Source organism: Penicillium pulvis, assembly GCF_028828015.1.
Source record: "Penicillium pulvis strain IBT 33274 chromosome Unknown contig_23_segment0_segment0, whole genome shotgun sequence".
Taxonomy (NCBI): Eukaryota; Fungi; Ascomycota; class Eurotiomycetes; order Eurotiales; family Aspergillaceae; genus Penicillium; species Penicillium pulvis.
Window position 1 is genome coordinate 1,872,700 of NW_026643075.1, and position 15,272 is coordinate 1,887,971.

General features: G+C 48.5%; 5 protein-coding genes across 5 annotated transcripts; all 5 read left to right on the forward strand.

Moving 5' to 3' along the window:
* Nucleotides 1–2,100: 2,100 nt before the first annotated feature.
* N7503_004973 (uncharacterized protein) lies at nucleotides 2,101–2,331 on the forward strand (the record flags this gene model as incomplete). The annotated part of the gene is made up of 1 exon (XM_057064520.1): nucleotides 2,101–2,331. The coding sequence occupies one exon, from the start codon at nucleotides 2,101–2,103 to the stop codon at nucleotides 2,329–2,331; it is 231 nt and encodes a 76-aa protein (XP_056922263.1).
* Nucleotides 2,332–7,324: 4,993 nt separating this feature from the next.
* N7503_004974 (TIM-barrel enzyme family protein) lies at nucleotides 7,325–8,331 on the forward strand (the record flags this gene model as incomplete). Its single annotated transcript, XM_057064521.1, has 3 exons — nucleotides 7,325–7,412; nucleotides 7,486–7,631; nucleotides 7,723–8,331. 3 exons carry the CDS (start codon nucleotides 7,325–7,327, stop codon nucleotides 8,329–8,331), a joined length of 843 nt encoding a protein of 280 aa, XP_056922264.1.
* Nucleotides 8,332–8,568: 237 nt separating this feature from the next.
* Nucleotides 8,569–9,518, forward strand: N7503_004975 (SDR family NAD(P)-dependent oxidoreductase; the record flags this gene model as incomplete). Its single annotated transcript, XM_057064522.1, has 2 exons — nucleotides 8,569–8,629; nucleotides 8,683–9,518. 2 exons carry the CDS (start codon nucleotides 8,569–8,571, stop codon nucleotides 9,516–9,518), a joined length of 897 nt encoding a protein of 298 aa, XP_056922265.1.
* An 811-nt stretch (nucleotides 9,519–10,329) lies between these two features.
* On the forward strand, nucleotides 10,330–12,075 carry N7503_004976 (glycosyl hydrolase family 79 C-terminal domain-containing protein; the record flags this gene model as incomplete). The annotated part of the gene is made up of 5 exons (XM_057064523.1): nucleotides 10,330–10,592; nucleotides 10,650–11,144; nucleotides 11,197–11,249; nucleotides 11,297–11,493; nucleotides 11,557–12,075. The coding sequence occupies 5 exons, from the start codon at nucleotides 10,330–10,332 to the stop codon at nucleotides 12,073–12,075; spliced, it is 1,527 nt and encodes a 508-aa protein (XP_056922266.1).
* Nucleotides 12,076–12,665: 590 nt separating this feature from the next.
* Nucleotides 12,666–15,224, forward strand: N7503_004977 (uncharacterized protein; the record flags this gene model as incomplete). The annotated part of the gene is made up of 2 exons (XM_057064524.1): nucleotides 12,666–13,458; nucleotides 13,513–15,224. 2 exons carry the CDS (start codon nucleotides 12,666–12,668, stop codon nucleotides 15,222–15,224), a joined length of 2,505 nt encoding a protein of 834 aa, XP_056922267.1.
* Nucleotides 15,225–15,272: the final 48 nt, after the last annotated feature.

The following is a 15,272-nucleotide window of genomic DNA, read 5'->3' on the forward strand; positions in this document are numbered from 1 at the left end:
ACAGTTCTCAACGGCAGTTGCAAACCGGCCTGGGGATCTTGGCTGAGGTGATCAAATACACAAAATTGCTAGGTCGTGAATTTTGGGAATCGAGCACTAGTCACTTTCTTCCAGAGAATTCTCAGGCTCCTAAGAAGAGATCGAAGATCGAAGAATGGTTCCTTTTATATCACGGCTGTGTTGCAAGAAATAGAGTTGGCTCCTGGTTTCATATGACGGGAAGGTGAGTGGCAAGGAGGGGAAGACGAGATGCGTGATAGATAGGCGAGATGAACCAAGATGACCCAAGAAGGAAAGAATGGTTAAGGGGAATCAAAACCAAAGGGAAAGTCAAGAAGGATGAAGGATACAGTAGCAAGAAGTAGACTCGGAGAAAAAAAAAAAAAAGACAATTTTACGAAGCAATGTTCCATTTCAGGTACTAAACATACTAAATATGGCGCCAGGCAAAGCCAAGCTTCCAGGGTCTGTTCGGCGAGGCTCCCCCAGAAGCTCCAGGTATTTTCATACGTTGATACCGAGCGGGCTTGGGAGTGGAGCTATTCCACTTGGGCAATACAAGGGAAAACAGCATACGTGTGTATTTGGGTAATCAAATAAGAAATGGAGACATGAAATTAAATAAAAAGACTAAAAAGATTAAAAAATATTCCCAGTACCGACAGGACCCCTAATCCACACCTGGAACTATGGCGGTTTCTGTGCAGACCCGCGGGCTCCGTTTCTTCCGGCCCGCCCCATCTCGACCCTGGCGGGGACGGACTCGTCAGCTAAGATCTACTTTGGTCCACGCCAATGGTAATTTGAATCATGGCTTTGATTATACTTTGTTTGATTTTCTATTTTTTCTTCGTTTTGCTTTTCTCTGCTCATATTCCCCGTCGCAGATTGCAGACGGATTATATGTGTTAACATATCGGAGCTTGTCCACCGATGCTCCGACTCCACCTGGATTCCCAATTCGACTAGGGCTTCGGTTGGGCCAAGCGAAGTGGTACTCTAAAACAGAACTGTTCATATCGGGTGAACTACGGGAAAATTAAAATTAAAAAGAAAGTTGTAAAATATCTAAGACGGCCCAGAAAGTCTTTTTACCCTTTGTTCCATGGACCCTGGGAACGATAATCGGCGCAGGGACTCGATTCCTTGGATCACCCAGTTCGGTCGGGCTTTTCTTTAGCCATGCTTTTTGCCTCTCGGGAATATCTTTAGAGATGGCATTTTATATTATTGACAATAGCTATACACAAAGCGTATCACGAGGACCCCCTTTCCTTTGACAGAAACAGTCTATTGAATTTTTTGTACAGTGCGCTGGGCTTGGGGGCGAGCCGCTGGAGTCCGGGGACATACGTAAGTGATGATGTTGCGCTCATCACTTATCCTTATTGGGAACTCACCTCCGGGTCCGAGATTTAGGCGGTGGGGATTGGCTCTGCAAAGACTGGATGGTTGCGAAGCCCTATCGTCCCGATTAATTCTCCTTCCGTTCTAGTGGTTAGTCCTGCAGGGCCCTGGAAGATGTCTATACCGGAGAAAAAAAAAACAATTTTGATCCATCGAAAGAAAGAATAACCCACCTGATCTACAGGGCTATCGATTCCAAGCTCTTAGAAGTCTAAATGCATACCTTCAAATGTTCTGAAGAATAATGTGCCCTTGTTACCGATCGACATAAATGCTTTCTGTAAGTGGCATCTTGTACCGAGTTTTCACTGGGAAGACAAAACGAATATTTTTTCTATCTCAAGTTTATTCGCATACACGAAACATATTACGAGCCACCTGCGACCACGTAAGCAGATAAGGCTAGAAGCAAGACCGGGATCGCTCCTACGTCCCCTAGTTGCGTACATCCCTTGAACAGAGCCCGAACGAAAATTAAAAACAGCTACGGGTCCAGGGGGGAGCCACTCCTAGCCCGTGCAACCCTCGTACTCGTACGCGTCTACCGCCCCGCCCCGTGAACCTGTGTCTGCGCGGGGACTCTCCGCCCAGCGTACGTAAGTCAGCAACGTATGAATTTGACTACTCCTTGTCAACGCCTTGTTTTGATGTCTGATAGTGCCATGGGGTCAAAAATACAGAGTCAAAATAACAATGGGTCCTGAAGTCCCCGTGCACATACTCGCTACAAAGCAAAACCTCTTGTTCCACCCTCAGGATGCAGACCGATTACGACTCCTAGCCCCTCAATGGCACAAGCCAGCCACATGTGGTCTGCCGATCAGCCAAGCTTCTACATCTCCCGATCTTGACCCTGGACTCAAGGGTTATGTGGTTTGTGCTGAGAAAAGCAAAAGAGGGGGAGAGGTCACAGACCCGATATGAAGAAAAAAAAACCACTGAAAAAGACATTGATCCTAGATTTGAACCGTTGGGTGTATCAAGCCGAGCGATGATTTGCTCGGCGACGACGCTTAACGGGGCATACGTATGCAGTCTACGTATATCTGTCCCCCACTGGGCTGAACTAGCCCCGATCCAGCGATTATGCTTCCCTGCTTATCCTGACTAGTCAAACTAGTGCTCGCATCACGCCCATGATTCGTACGTTGCCCAGCCTTGGAAGATTACGCCACTGTTTTTGACTTGTCAGGGACTTTTTTAGTGCGGTTCCTCCGATTTTAATTTTTTTTAACCCTTTCCCATGCGGACCCTTTTTTTTTAATTTACACCTAGTCTTGGTATTTATACGCCATTTCTTACCCTGAATGCAGGGACTCGTGGCCAGTCCCCTCCCTTTTACCATATTAAGCCTAGTCTGACGTCAATTGGGACCCAGCTTCTGAAGTCCATCCCCCATCCCTACTAGTGCTATGGAGCTACTAATTTACGACTGCTGCACCTACTCAAGCCTGCCCACGCGGCCTCTACTGCACTATCTTATACGCCAGCCGCAGGATCTTGGTGGCTTGTAAAATTGATCCCAAGGGCGTTCTGGTCCTTTTGAATCGGGGTGTTGTCCAAAGAAGCTTACAATGCGATTACTTTTTGGACCCCAACTTAGTAACACACTTTGAATTTGACATCGGGGTATTTTGTAGATGAAGAGGAAATGAAATCTAATCGATTGGTTCGATCGATAAAGAACCACTGGGACAAAAGAAGTCTAAACCCAACTGACATAATTGGCATAAAATTTTTGACACCCGCTTATCAACCTTAGAAATAAATTAATCGGGGACTGGAGAAAAAAACACGTGGTAAAAACAACAAGCCCCATAACGGTACCAGTTTTCTGGTCGCTAAGCTTCTCACCTCCAGGCCTCCCCAATAACTTGATTCACACAGCCACAGCCCCGTTTTCATTCTCTTCAACCTTGCTGCCTGGCTTCCAGAAATGCCCCTGTCAACGAACCACTGACGTTCATTCGCTCGGTACTTCACGGGATACTCCATAGACGATCCGGCACCATTGTCCCGGTGTTTGTATGTTCCAGGCGATTGCTGTTCCCGGCTTATGCAGCTGCCTACACAACCACTCCATCAACGCTCGGCCCCGATCGCTCTGTGGCGCATGTCAACGCATCTTGAATCTGGGTCGAAATAATACATAACAGATCTATTTCTAGTGTTTTGGTCAATGCTTCTCGCTAACTTGACTACGTACGTAGTCTAGCTACTCCATAGCTATGAAGCTACTCCCCATATCTTGCGAAGGAACCCGTATACCAATAAAAACCGAAACAGCGCAAGAATCGCGCTACGTCATTACTTATGACTAGTAATAATGGCATGATACCGGCAATAATAATAGCACGAAATCATTACTTATTTCAGACACGTCGTGGAATCTAGTGCGTATGTTGTCCGCAGTCGACTGTTCCGCCTAATAAAGTTTGCCTAGTTTCAAGCTTCTTACGCATCAGCTCCTGTCGCGGCCATCGCGTACTACAGTAGATACCAAGAAGTTTGCGTACTGCTGTTCTACGGACAGATATCTGATCAAAGCCTTGGCAACCAACTGACCGCTTACATAGCAACGAAAATCATTGCCCTGATCCTCGCTTACAGCAGTGATCCACAGGCCCCATCCACGGATAAACGGGGTACGAAGGAGGTAGTTTACACGTATTGAGATAATATGACTAGCCTTCAGCCTGCGGGCGACAAAGAAAAGAAAAGAAACCAAGTCTGCAGGTTCACAAAAACAAAATATCATTCCAATCAATTTGCTCCGTTCCAAAGACGTTGGGTTATCTAGGAGATTATTTTCTGACAGATATCTGCAGGGGGCCAGATAAGCCCAGGTAAAGCCACACACACCTCATACAGCGGAAAAAGTGGATCACATATATTAAAACCAATTTCGGCGCACGAACTTGTTTTCACTTTCATGAGAAACGACCCCCAGATGGCTCCATGATTCACGAACATCTGACCAGTAACCCTGATTAACGGCTCCCACATCCGAAACTTCTACCTATGTCACGCCTGATTCATATACCCCTCAAACCCTACATATGAACCCCAACGGAAACTCCGTCAACAACCCCGAGCGCGTATTTCTAGACCTATAAGCACCCTGCAGCCCAGGATACCCTTGGACAGAATCAAGTGCCCTCCATAAGTAAGCCCACCAACCATTGCGTTACAAAACCACACCCGACCCAACCCACACCCAGCACTCCCATTCGATCGGCACACACAGGGTCCGGCCGACAGAGCTCAAAGTGGAGTAGGAGCGGGGAACGTAAATCACAGAATTCGTCCGTGGTAGGGGAGGAGGTGACGAATCCCGGATTCGTAGACACTGGGCTCGATCTGGATCCGGGCCGAACTGCTTAGTGGAGTGTGTAGGCACTAAGCGTTTTACGAAGCTTTTGACGGCTCGGTAGGGATGACTACGGTCATGTCCGGCAGGGCCACTGCCACTTTCTTTGCGTTCCGATAGAGTGGATGAGTAGAGTGGGTGTGGCTTAGTATAATCATCGGTGGATGGAGGAGCAACGTACTGTTCATTGTCATGCAGGTCAAAATGAGGGTCATATTTACATACACAAATGGAGACATATACGACCGGATATACAGGTCCGGTACGAAGGATCTGTGGAAGTCCCACGTCGAGGTGTCAAATGAATATCATTGGACAAGGTTTTTTTTTCTTTTCTTGGATTATTGCATACAGTACATGAATACATACCATCGTGCCACGAATATGTATCGGGGTCTGTACTGTAAAACCGGCGGATGCAGGGTAGTTGAACTAGCACACTCAAATCTGCACGAGTTGCGTAAGCGGAAACGTCATGTTGGTGGATGTGTTTAAGCAAACTCCACGCAATTTAGCGACATGCCCTTTACCTGGCCTGTGGGAGATTAATCTGCCTCTTTGGTCACTTGATAGGTTGACCCCTGCATATTCAGTGGATATGCGACATCGCGGCTACGAACTTGTTACGTGGAAGAGGGTTTGATTGGGAGTCCCTGAACGATAGCTATTTCTGAACCTTGGGACTTGCTCTAAGGAGCTTAGGTGGCGAGCGGGAGGGTTTGTTTACTGAAAGCATTGTTGTTTGCGTGATCAGTTAGCTGATGAATTGGCATGGGTCTCGGAGATGAATGAAGCTATACAACACATATCATTTGGCCGAAGTCAACACACTACTTAGCATGTCGTCTAGCGGTCACCACAGTGATGCTATGGGAGTCGATAATTGGGCCCAATGGGTCGAAGCGTTTGATTTTGATAAGCAACGTACGACGCATATTCGCCATAGATCTGTCATGTTATGTCTGATGTGGTTGATAATAGTGATTCGATTCAGTGAGTGACGTGCTTTTGGTATATCCAGGGCTCGGCCTCGATCTTGATGACAGGCACTGACAAAGCTAACCATGTCAGGTTCGAGATAGTGTAGGTTCATGTTGACTTCCTGCAGGGCAGTCCTAGGTGATCCCGGTCAAACCTCAACCCTGACGCAAAACATCGCGCATCCTTGCCGCAGCTCCGCGATGGTTCATTCCTGCATGCATGAAAACCCAACGGGAAACCCTCTGCCCACGGTCGGAGTCCTCTAAATAGCACGGCATAACCTACGAGTTCCTCTATCCTCCAACACCCTCGGGCCCTCGTGATTTGGTAATAGCACGAAGCATCATGTGGCATTTCTTGATGATCCGTCAAGATCCACCATAGGTCCTCTACGCGCTCTGGGATACAACATCCGGAGCATTGAGCCATAAAGAAAGTAAAACTTCCACGTTGTATCCAGGAGACCGGGCGTCGCAATTTTGCGAGTTGTGTGGCTAGTAGCAAGGGTCACGAGGTCTGGATATAAGAAGATTATCAGAGATGATCTGCTGAAGACCTTGGCAAGACAAAAAAAAGATAGGCAAGCCGCGAAAGGAGAAAACCTGACATGACATCTATGATCCTGACAGCAGCGAAATGTCTCGTCCCGGGATCTTTTCTCTCCTTCCCTTGACACAGCGCATGCTTCATTGGGGGATAAACCGTCGGTCGAGCATCCATTGATTTGAACAGCCAGCGGAGAGAATTACAGAGCAAGAATCTTTCGGAAAGATCAGATATGTCCTTCTGAAATGAAGATATTCCAACAAAACTTGTAAATATATCGGTGTCTGCAGAATCGCACACTAGGTACCTTCTCCATTATTCCGATCACTCATTTCCGGGTGCCGATTTATCACTCGAGCATAATTTCATCTCTTTAGATGAGTGATTCCCCGTTCCAATTGTTTGGTTGGTAGTCGAGAGATGATTGATTAATGTTTAAATCGATCTCGAAGTATGTTTACACCTTGGGCACCAACTGGCAAACATGGAATAATCTTGGCTTATTTCCAACGTTGAACGGAACTTAAGGAAGCAATAAAACTCACTTTTCTATGTAAATGTAATTACATTTATTGCTTGTATCCTTGGATAAAATGTATTCAAGACCGGAGATGACTAGCTCACCGGAGCTTTTGGATGTATCCGATCGCGCAGATGTGGGCCGAGCCAGCCACGAATATATATTCGGAATTCGACACTCGATTTTGCAGCCCTGGAGGGTGCTTTTCCGAATCCACAATGGTCGCAATTTGGAGACGTCGGCCACGGAATTTAGAATATGTCTGTATTTCAAAAGACTAGCAGTGGACCTCCTTACATGCTACATGCGAAGTAACAAGGCAACTGTGAAGTAGAATGAGGTAATTCGTGGGGCAATGAGGGGTAGAAAGCAACAACGTATGAGACATCAATTACATCCTCATTTCACTTCCTCTTCACCTCGTCTTGACATTTCTTCTTCCAAGGTTGTGAAGTAATTCAAAATTGAGAGACACAATTAAGTCCTGAATTGGTCTTAATATGCCTCGTCCGGCCAATCGCGAAGAAGTCCTCGCGCGACTTCGCAAGACAGTTGCCGATGGCTCCATCATCGTCGGAGCCGGTGCAGGTAAGGTTGCCCATATAACTGCGTCTTTTATGATCTACTCAATAGAGGCTCTACTGACTATGCCCTTATGCAGGAATTGGCTTATCTGCTAAGTCAGTCGAGGAAGGCGGCGCCGATCTAATCCTGGTCTATAACTCGGGCCGATTCCGCATGGCTGGCCGCGGTTCTCTGGCCGGGTTAATGCCCTACTCAGATGCTAATAAAGTTGTCGTGGAAATGGTGTGTCTACGTCGCCCCTTTCCACTGCTGGACTGCGACCGTCTCACGCGCGCCAAGGCACCTTCCGTAGCTAACATCTGCACTAAACCAGGCTTCAGAGGTTCTTCCCGTCGTGGAAAATACCCCTGTTCTAGCCGGAGTTTGTGGCACTGATCCCTTCCGCGAGATGCCCTCTTTCCTCGCGGAACTCAAGCGTATCGGCTTCGTTGGTGTACAGAACTTCCCCACGGTCGGGCTGATTGACGGCCAATTCCGGCAGAACCTCGAGGAGACGGGAATGGGTTTCGACCGTGAGGTGGAGATGATCGCAGAGGCACACAAGCAAGGGCTCGTGACGACCCCTTACGTCTTCGATGAAGATGACGCGATCAAGATGGCTAAGGCGGGCGCGGATGTCGTAGTCGCTCACGCGGGACTCACGACCTCTGGTTCGATCGGAGCGCTGAGCGGTCGATCGCTGGAGGATTGTGTGGGTTTCGTACAGGGTATTCGAGATGCAGCTGTGCGAGTCAATCCGGATATCCTGGTGCTATGCCATGGTGGTCCAATTGCGCGACCGTCGGACGCGGAGTATGTGCTATCCAGGACTGTGGGGGTGCACGGGTTTTTCGGGGCGAGTAGTATGGAGCGGTTACCGGTAGAGATTGCGATCAAGGAGAACGCGATGGAATTTAAGCGATTAAAGGTCCGGTTGGAGTGATTGGAGAAAAGTTCCAGGAATAATATGGGGTAAGAAGAGGAAATTAGCCGGGATTCCTATTTGCGTGTCCAAACGGGCAATTCCTCCCCGCGTGGGTGGAGCTGCGGGGGCTCAATGTTATCGTCGGTTAAATAGGCGGGGTACAAAGTAACACGATCTGGCAACTTCTTTCGGTTTACTCTCAGGTTATTTGTCTTGCATAGGTGATAGACCGCATATTTGATCCATCACTCAAAAATGGCAAACACAAACCGCGTTCTGGAGGGGAAGCTTGGTCTCGTCACTGGCGGATCCCGGGGTAAGTCCAGGCCCGACGAACGACAAGCTCCAATGCGCTAATAAAAGCTCCAGGTATTGGTGAAGCCATTGCCCGCAATCTCGCTGCGAAGGGTGTCTCGCTACTGCTGAACTTCACATCCGAGTCTTCGCGCGCTCCCACAAACGAGCTGTGCGCCTCGCTGGCCGCGGCCCATGGAATTCGATGCGAAAGTGTCCAAGCGGACCTGAGTAAGCCTGAGGAGGCCGTAAAAGACATCCTTGCGGCCGCAAAAAAGAAATTTGGATCATCTGGAAAACTGCAGATTGATATTCTCGTGAATAATGCCGGTGTCTCAGCCGACCGAAACTTGAACGACGCCGCCAAGGGCCCCATTGACTCCGAGCTTTTCAACTGGCACTACACCATCAACGTGCTCGCCCCCCTTCTCCTCACCCAGGCAATTGCCCCTTACCTCCCCACAGACCGCAGCGGCCGCATCATCAATATCTCCAGCGTGTCGTCATCAATGGGTTTCGTGGGCCAGTCGATCTACGGTGGCACCAAGGCAGCAATTGAGGCCATGACACGCACCTGGGCGCGTGAGCTGGCTGATCGGGCTACTGTCAATGCAGTTAACCCCGGTCCTGTGATAGGTGACATGTACTTCAAGGCTGGCGAAGGTTTCTGGAACGATATTCAAGGTTTCCAGGATAACACTCCTGGAAGCAAGTTGGATGAGAGTGACCCGGACACCATGAGCCGAATCACAGAGGAGCAGGCACGTTTGATTAAAGAAAAGATGGGTGGACGGAGACCAGCGTTCACGAGTGAGATTGCCGGTACTGTAGGAATGCTCTGCACACCGGATGGCCTTTGGACTACCGGAAGTGTGGTTTGTGCCAATGGTGGAATGAGAATGACCGTTTAGAATTCAATGGAAGTCAAAAACAAAGCAAGAATTAGCGGAAACTAATGCAACGAAGTTTTCGTCCCAAATGATTTCATACTTCAAGTCCGCTATTCCCATTGCCACCCACTTGGCAGCCCGGATATCCCTGACCCCACAATTCGCTGCACAAAGGTGTGGGGTGTAATGTGCACAAAAAGACAGCCTTTAGGTCCTTCTTGGATATCATGTGATCATGTGATGGTACTGAGGCCAAGCTAGAAGTTTTCGGTAAGTGGAGGTGAGAAAGTCGGCAGTTCAACGCTAGTCAGTCTGCCGCTAGGGAAGGCTATACCAGCATCAATAAGTTTGCCGGCGCTTGCATCATACAGTCCAGAAAATCGTTCTCATAATGATTGATAAACATGTAGAACAGTAATAGAGCTGCTTTTGTCCATGACAATTAAATTATGTTGTATCATATTATTGTTTGGGCGTCATCACTGAGACAGATTTTGCCGAGGATCGGGAAGTCCGGGGTCCGGGGTATTGCGGGGGTTAGCTAAGGGTCATTGACCTGGAAAACCCATCCAATGCTTTCGTATTGGCGGGGCGGCTTTTGAAACTCGGTTGTCGGGACTTACCGAGACACCAGATCCGACCTTGGCTTACCTGGCTCGTCTGTTTAGTGCTCTTTTTAAGATGAGCTATATTAGCTGTGGGGAAGTGTTCCATGGAATATTCAAAAGCCGATCGCCATAGACAGCCGCACAGTAGAAATATAAATAGCAAAGCAAATCCATTGAACTTCCCCACAAAGAAGACAAGAACTACAGGTCTGACCCGCTTTGAAATGCTGTCTTCTTTCTGTACATTGGGCCTTGCCCTGTTCGTTACCCAGAGCTATAGCCACAGCAATCCTTTAACCATCCCAGCCCCGGGGAAGCATAGTGATCCAGTTGAAAGGGATCTCCAGTCATTTTCTATCGAATTTGCATTCTTTCCTGACTACGCTGGCAATCGTTCAAACCCGAACAAATTTTCAGAGCATTTATTGGAGAACTTCCAAAGGATCACTGGAGTGTACCCGAGAGTGAGAGTTGGAGGAACTACCCAGTGAGTCTTCACTCAAACCACCTCGGGATATGTCTAACCTCGGAAATTTTACTACAGAGATAAATCCAAATACTACCCTGATCAAGAAGAGGGTATTCAGCTCGTATTTGCCAAGCCAACAGACGACCAACCAAGCGAAATCAAATATGGCCCTGCGTTCTTCGAGTCATATCATACCTTGGGTAATATTAAGTTCTCCCATGGTTTGAATATGGCCCAGAATGCTTCACTACACCAGCTCCAACTGGCTGCCGTGGAGGCTTGTACCTCAATCGGGCCCCAGTTGGAAATGTATGAACTGGGAAATGAGTGGGACCTTTCTGGAAGCGATTATCGTCCGGCGAATTACTCACTCCTGGACTATGTGAACGAATGGAACGAAAAATCTGTCTTTGTCAAAGCAGCTACCCAAAAGGCCTGCCCAGGTCTCTTCCCTGGATTTATGGCGCCTAGCTTTGTGTTTATAGATGGAATGACTACCTGGACAGCGGAGGAACTCTACAACCTTGACTATGACCCGCATGACCTCACCAAGGAAATTTCGTTCCACAAGTGAGATCTCTATTCCCACGTCTCCTGAGATATTACTAATATTCCTTCAAAGCTACATGGGAGTCTTCGCCCCACCACTGGCTCCAGTATCCTACGATCTTCAAAGTAGGTTTTGCGATCAGAAATTGTGAACACCATACTAACACGCAAAGAAACTCTTATGAATCACACCAACATTGTCGATAACCTGGCATTGCAAATCCAGCGCATGAAGAATCTCGCTCATCTTGGCCACCCTTACATCCTCGGCGAGACGAACTCGATCGCGAATCAGGGACGTGATGGCGAGAGCAATGTTTTCGGCGACGCCTTATGGGTCGTTGACTTTTCCCTCTGGGCTGCTGCAAATGTATGGACCCTCTCTTCACAGGTAACAATTCGAGTCAGATAACTAATTACTCATGGCACGCAGAACATCAAGCGCCTCAACTTTCACCAAGGTCTGAACTACAGGTACGTCTCTTGGCAACCCATAGCCAGCGAGGGCCAGCCACCTGAGACTAGACCCCCGTATTATGGTCATATCATGGTCGCCGCCAGCTTGGGGCACTCGGAGAACAACAGAATCGTCAATATCCCATTGAAAGAAGACACAGAGTCTGCGTATGGAATTTACGATGGAGACAGGCTATCCAAGCTTGTTGTTGTCAATCTTAATGCGTTTAACCAATCTACAACTACTTGTCGTCCAAGCCGGAAGTACGAGTTCAAGGTTCCTGGGCACTATCAAGGGGCCACAGTGGAACGTTTGATCGCCCCCGGGAGCGACGCTTTGACTAACATCACATTTGGGGGTGTTTCCTACGACTATGACCTCAAGCAGGGAAGACCGGTCACTCTTGATTGGAAACAGGAGAGGGCTGAAGTCCACGGAGGCATGCTACAGATTGATGTCCCGGACTCTTCGGCCGTTTTGTTGTCGCTTAATTGAGCTGGTTTTCATCCTTTCTCGAGTTCGCAACTTGTCTTGAATTAATGCGAGTGCCCGGATATCGGTCATAGCGATGAGTTTGTTCCACAATGATGATTTGCGGTTTAATCAAATAAATAGGTCTTCAGCGCCGCTATATGCAGCCCTTTAAATATTTCGTAGCAAGTAAGAACGGATGGTTCGTCATAGGCCGAACATAAGGCGAGAGTGGGTCAAGTCCCTATTTCGGCCCCCACTCGTGTTCCATCTGGACGGGCCCCTGGAAGAACACGGACCCGAGATACGCTTCATTTGTCAATTCATTCACATCTGATCAATAAATCGGGGAAACACAGGATGGATCATATTGATGCCAAGGCGGCAATGATGAAACTCTTTCGAAGCAAACTTTTCCGCCATCATGGTCTGACTTTGTTTCATCTTAACCCAGGAAAAATTAAAGATCAGCCTTAACGCCAAGAACGCCGAACAAGGATCTGCTGCAATAAGCACAGGAAAAGGCCCGATAACCAAGCTATTTTTAAATACGGTCGCTGCTACTAAAAGATGCACTGCAGCTCCAGCGCAATTTTTCCTCAAACGTGCCCACAATGGCCGAGTCGCGCGAGTCCCAGCGCTCTCTACTGCCTCCCGAAGAGGATCTAGTAACGGTGCGACCGCATCACTCATGGCATCCACTTGGCCGATCGTCTCCTGAGCCCGACTACGCCTATGCGCTAGGCCATTACGAGTCGCGCGAGAGCTTTGCCGAAGAAGTCTTCCGTGAGGTAGGGCTGGGCATCTCCAACGATTCTGGAGATACACTTCCCGCGCGGGAAAATCGCAAGTCTTTCCATTTAAGCGACCATGAGAGTCAACACAGTGAAGCGACCACTCCCGGTTTCTTGAAAACGCCACAGGAAACACCAGCCATCTCGACCCCGCAGCATCCTGACTGTCCCAGCCGATCGACAGTCCTCCAACGGAGGTTTGGATGGGTCCCGGTTTCTATTTTTCTGTTGGCATTATACGCGACCATTTTTTCGGGTGTATACCTCGCTATCGCATTTTGGAAACCGCGATGGAAGACTGTGGGCAGTGGTGCGCCACTGGCTGCGTCCACTGCGAATCTGCTTTGCGCGTTCTTTGCTAAGACGATCGAATTGGCCTATGTGACTATCTGTGTCGCATTCCTGGGTCAAGTGCTCAGTCGACGAGCCATGACGACGGACTCGCGCGGAATCAGTATCTCGGATATGAATATGCGGACGTGGATTATGCAACCAGGTTCGATGCTGGTACATTTTGAAACACTTCGATACTCGGCGTTAACGTTCCTGGGTCTTATTGCGTTAATCGCGTCATTTGTAGCTATGCTATATACTACAGCTGCGGAGGCTTTGGGTAAGTCCTAATACAAGCAAGGGACTACGATAGGAGGGCTAATGATCTTTCAAGTTTCTCCAAAATTGACTCTCGGTCCGGTTGAGAAAACTATCTTGTGGGGGAATGTTAGTGCTAGCTTCGGTAACGAGGTCTACCTTGGCGAGAATTGCCAAACACCGATTCCGGTATCGATGGACTACGCTAGAAACACGACATGTCTCGAAATCCAGCATGTAGGATCGGCCTACCACAACTATCAGCAATGGATTAGTACCTGGAGTGAGCTAGTGACCAGTGGTAACAAAACGTCAGATCAGCTGGCTGACCGACCACCGCCTACTGGCTCCATCTGGGACAATACAACCGTCACTGGTAGCTGGGTCAAAAAGCAGAACATAACCGAGCTATCAGAGAAGCACAAACGCATGGTGAACAATATCACAATGGCATTCCCACACGGTGGTATCCCCGCAGCAGCCATGAATGCAAGAAACAATATCCGCCAGCCAAAGGACGCATCAGGTGAAGGCAAATACAACATCGAAGCCTCGGTTCCATCACCCGTAGTCAATGTCCTATGTGTTGGCATGAACAAATCTGAAATATCTCCATTAGTCTATTCATCATGGCCGAATGCCCACTTCAATGCGACGACCTGGAGTGTTGATGGATCACCCGATATCCCACGGACTCCATCTTGGCTCAACAGCACAGTCGTCGACTCCATTTTCGGCTTCGGTGAGGCATACGGCCAAAGACCCCCGATATTTGGCACATTTCCCGAAGAATATAACACTATTCTCAACACAACAGGTCTCTGGCCTGCAAACGCAATTTACCTTCTCGGCAAGCCATCTGCATCCTCTCCAGAATACGTGATGTGTGCCATGAGATCCACATTAACAGCTGTCTGTTCGACTCACTACGATGCAGAATCAAGCGGCGCCTTCCTTTATACCCAATGCGAGGATGATTCTAATCCCATGCAATATAGCCGCTCTGACACTGTCTTCGAGGAGGGCGTCTGGTTGGCCGATTGGAAGGACGTTGCCAGCGAATGGGCGAACGCCCTGAGCCTCGGGTCAGGCATTACAGATTCTCAAGCTAGTAACGAGCGCCTTATCATGCAAATGATGCCGGCGCATGATAACGCAACAGACACATACAGTCTTGACCCCAAACTTCCATCTATCGGCGAGGCGCTCGCTGTCATGGCAGGTAGCACGCTGATTCTCAGCACGCAAGATTCTCCCTTCGTGCAGGGATGGAACTACACAGACACTGTGAATGAAATTCTTCCGACCCCCCTGTATCAGCACTTCAATGCAACCTTACAGGCAGTCGGATATGCTTCGGGCGGCACAGAGGAATGGCAGGGAGTCTTCTTCGTCATTTTGATTTTTGCCTTCCTCACCAGTACCGTGTGCTTAGTGTTCATTATCATCGAAGCCCGCGGACATCAAATCACTGATTTCACGGAGCCACAAAATCTCTTCGCGCTGGCTATGAATAGTCCTCACAGTTCGCTTCTTCGAGGTGCCTGTGGCTGCGGTCCTGCTGGGCCCCAGATGAAGGAGCGCTGGTTTATTGGGATGCAGGAGCATGATGAACACTATTATATTCGTGCAAAAGCGGACGGAGCCACCCCTGAAGCGACATCAACGGGGTATTCGAGGCTTGAGCCTATGGAAACAGACGATTCTGGACTTAAGTCTGTGAGTCCGGCTGTTAATGAGTTTAGAAGGATTTCGAATCGAGGTTCTTGGTTGGCGAAGCTTTATTAGATTTTGATGATCTATGGGCTTGTTATACCTGCTGTTATTTTTCTTGGT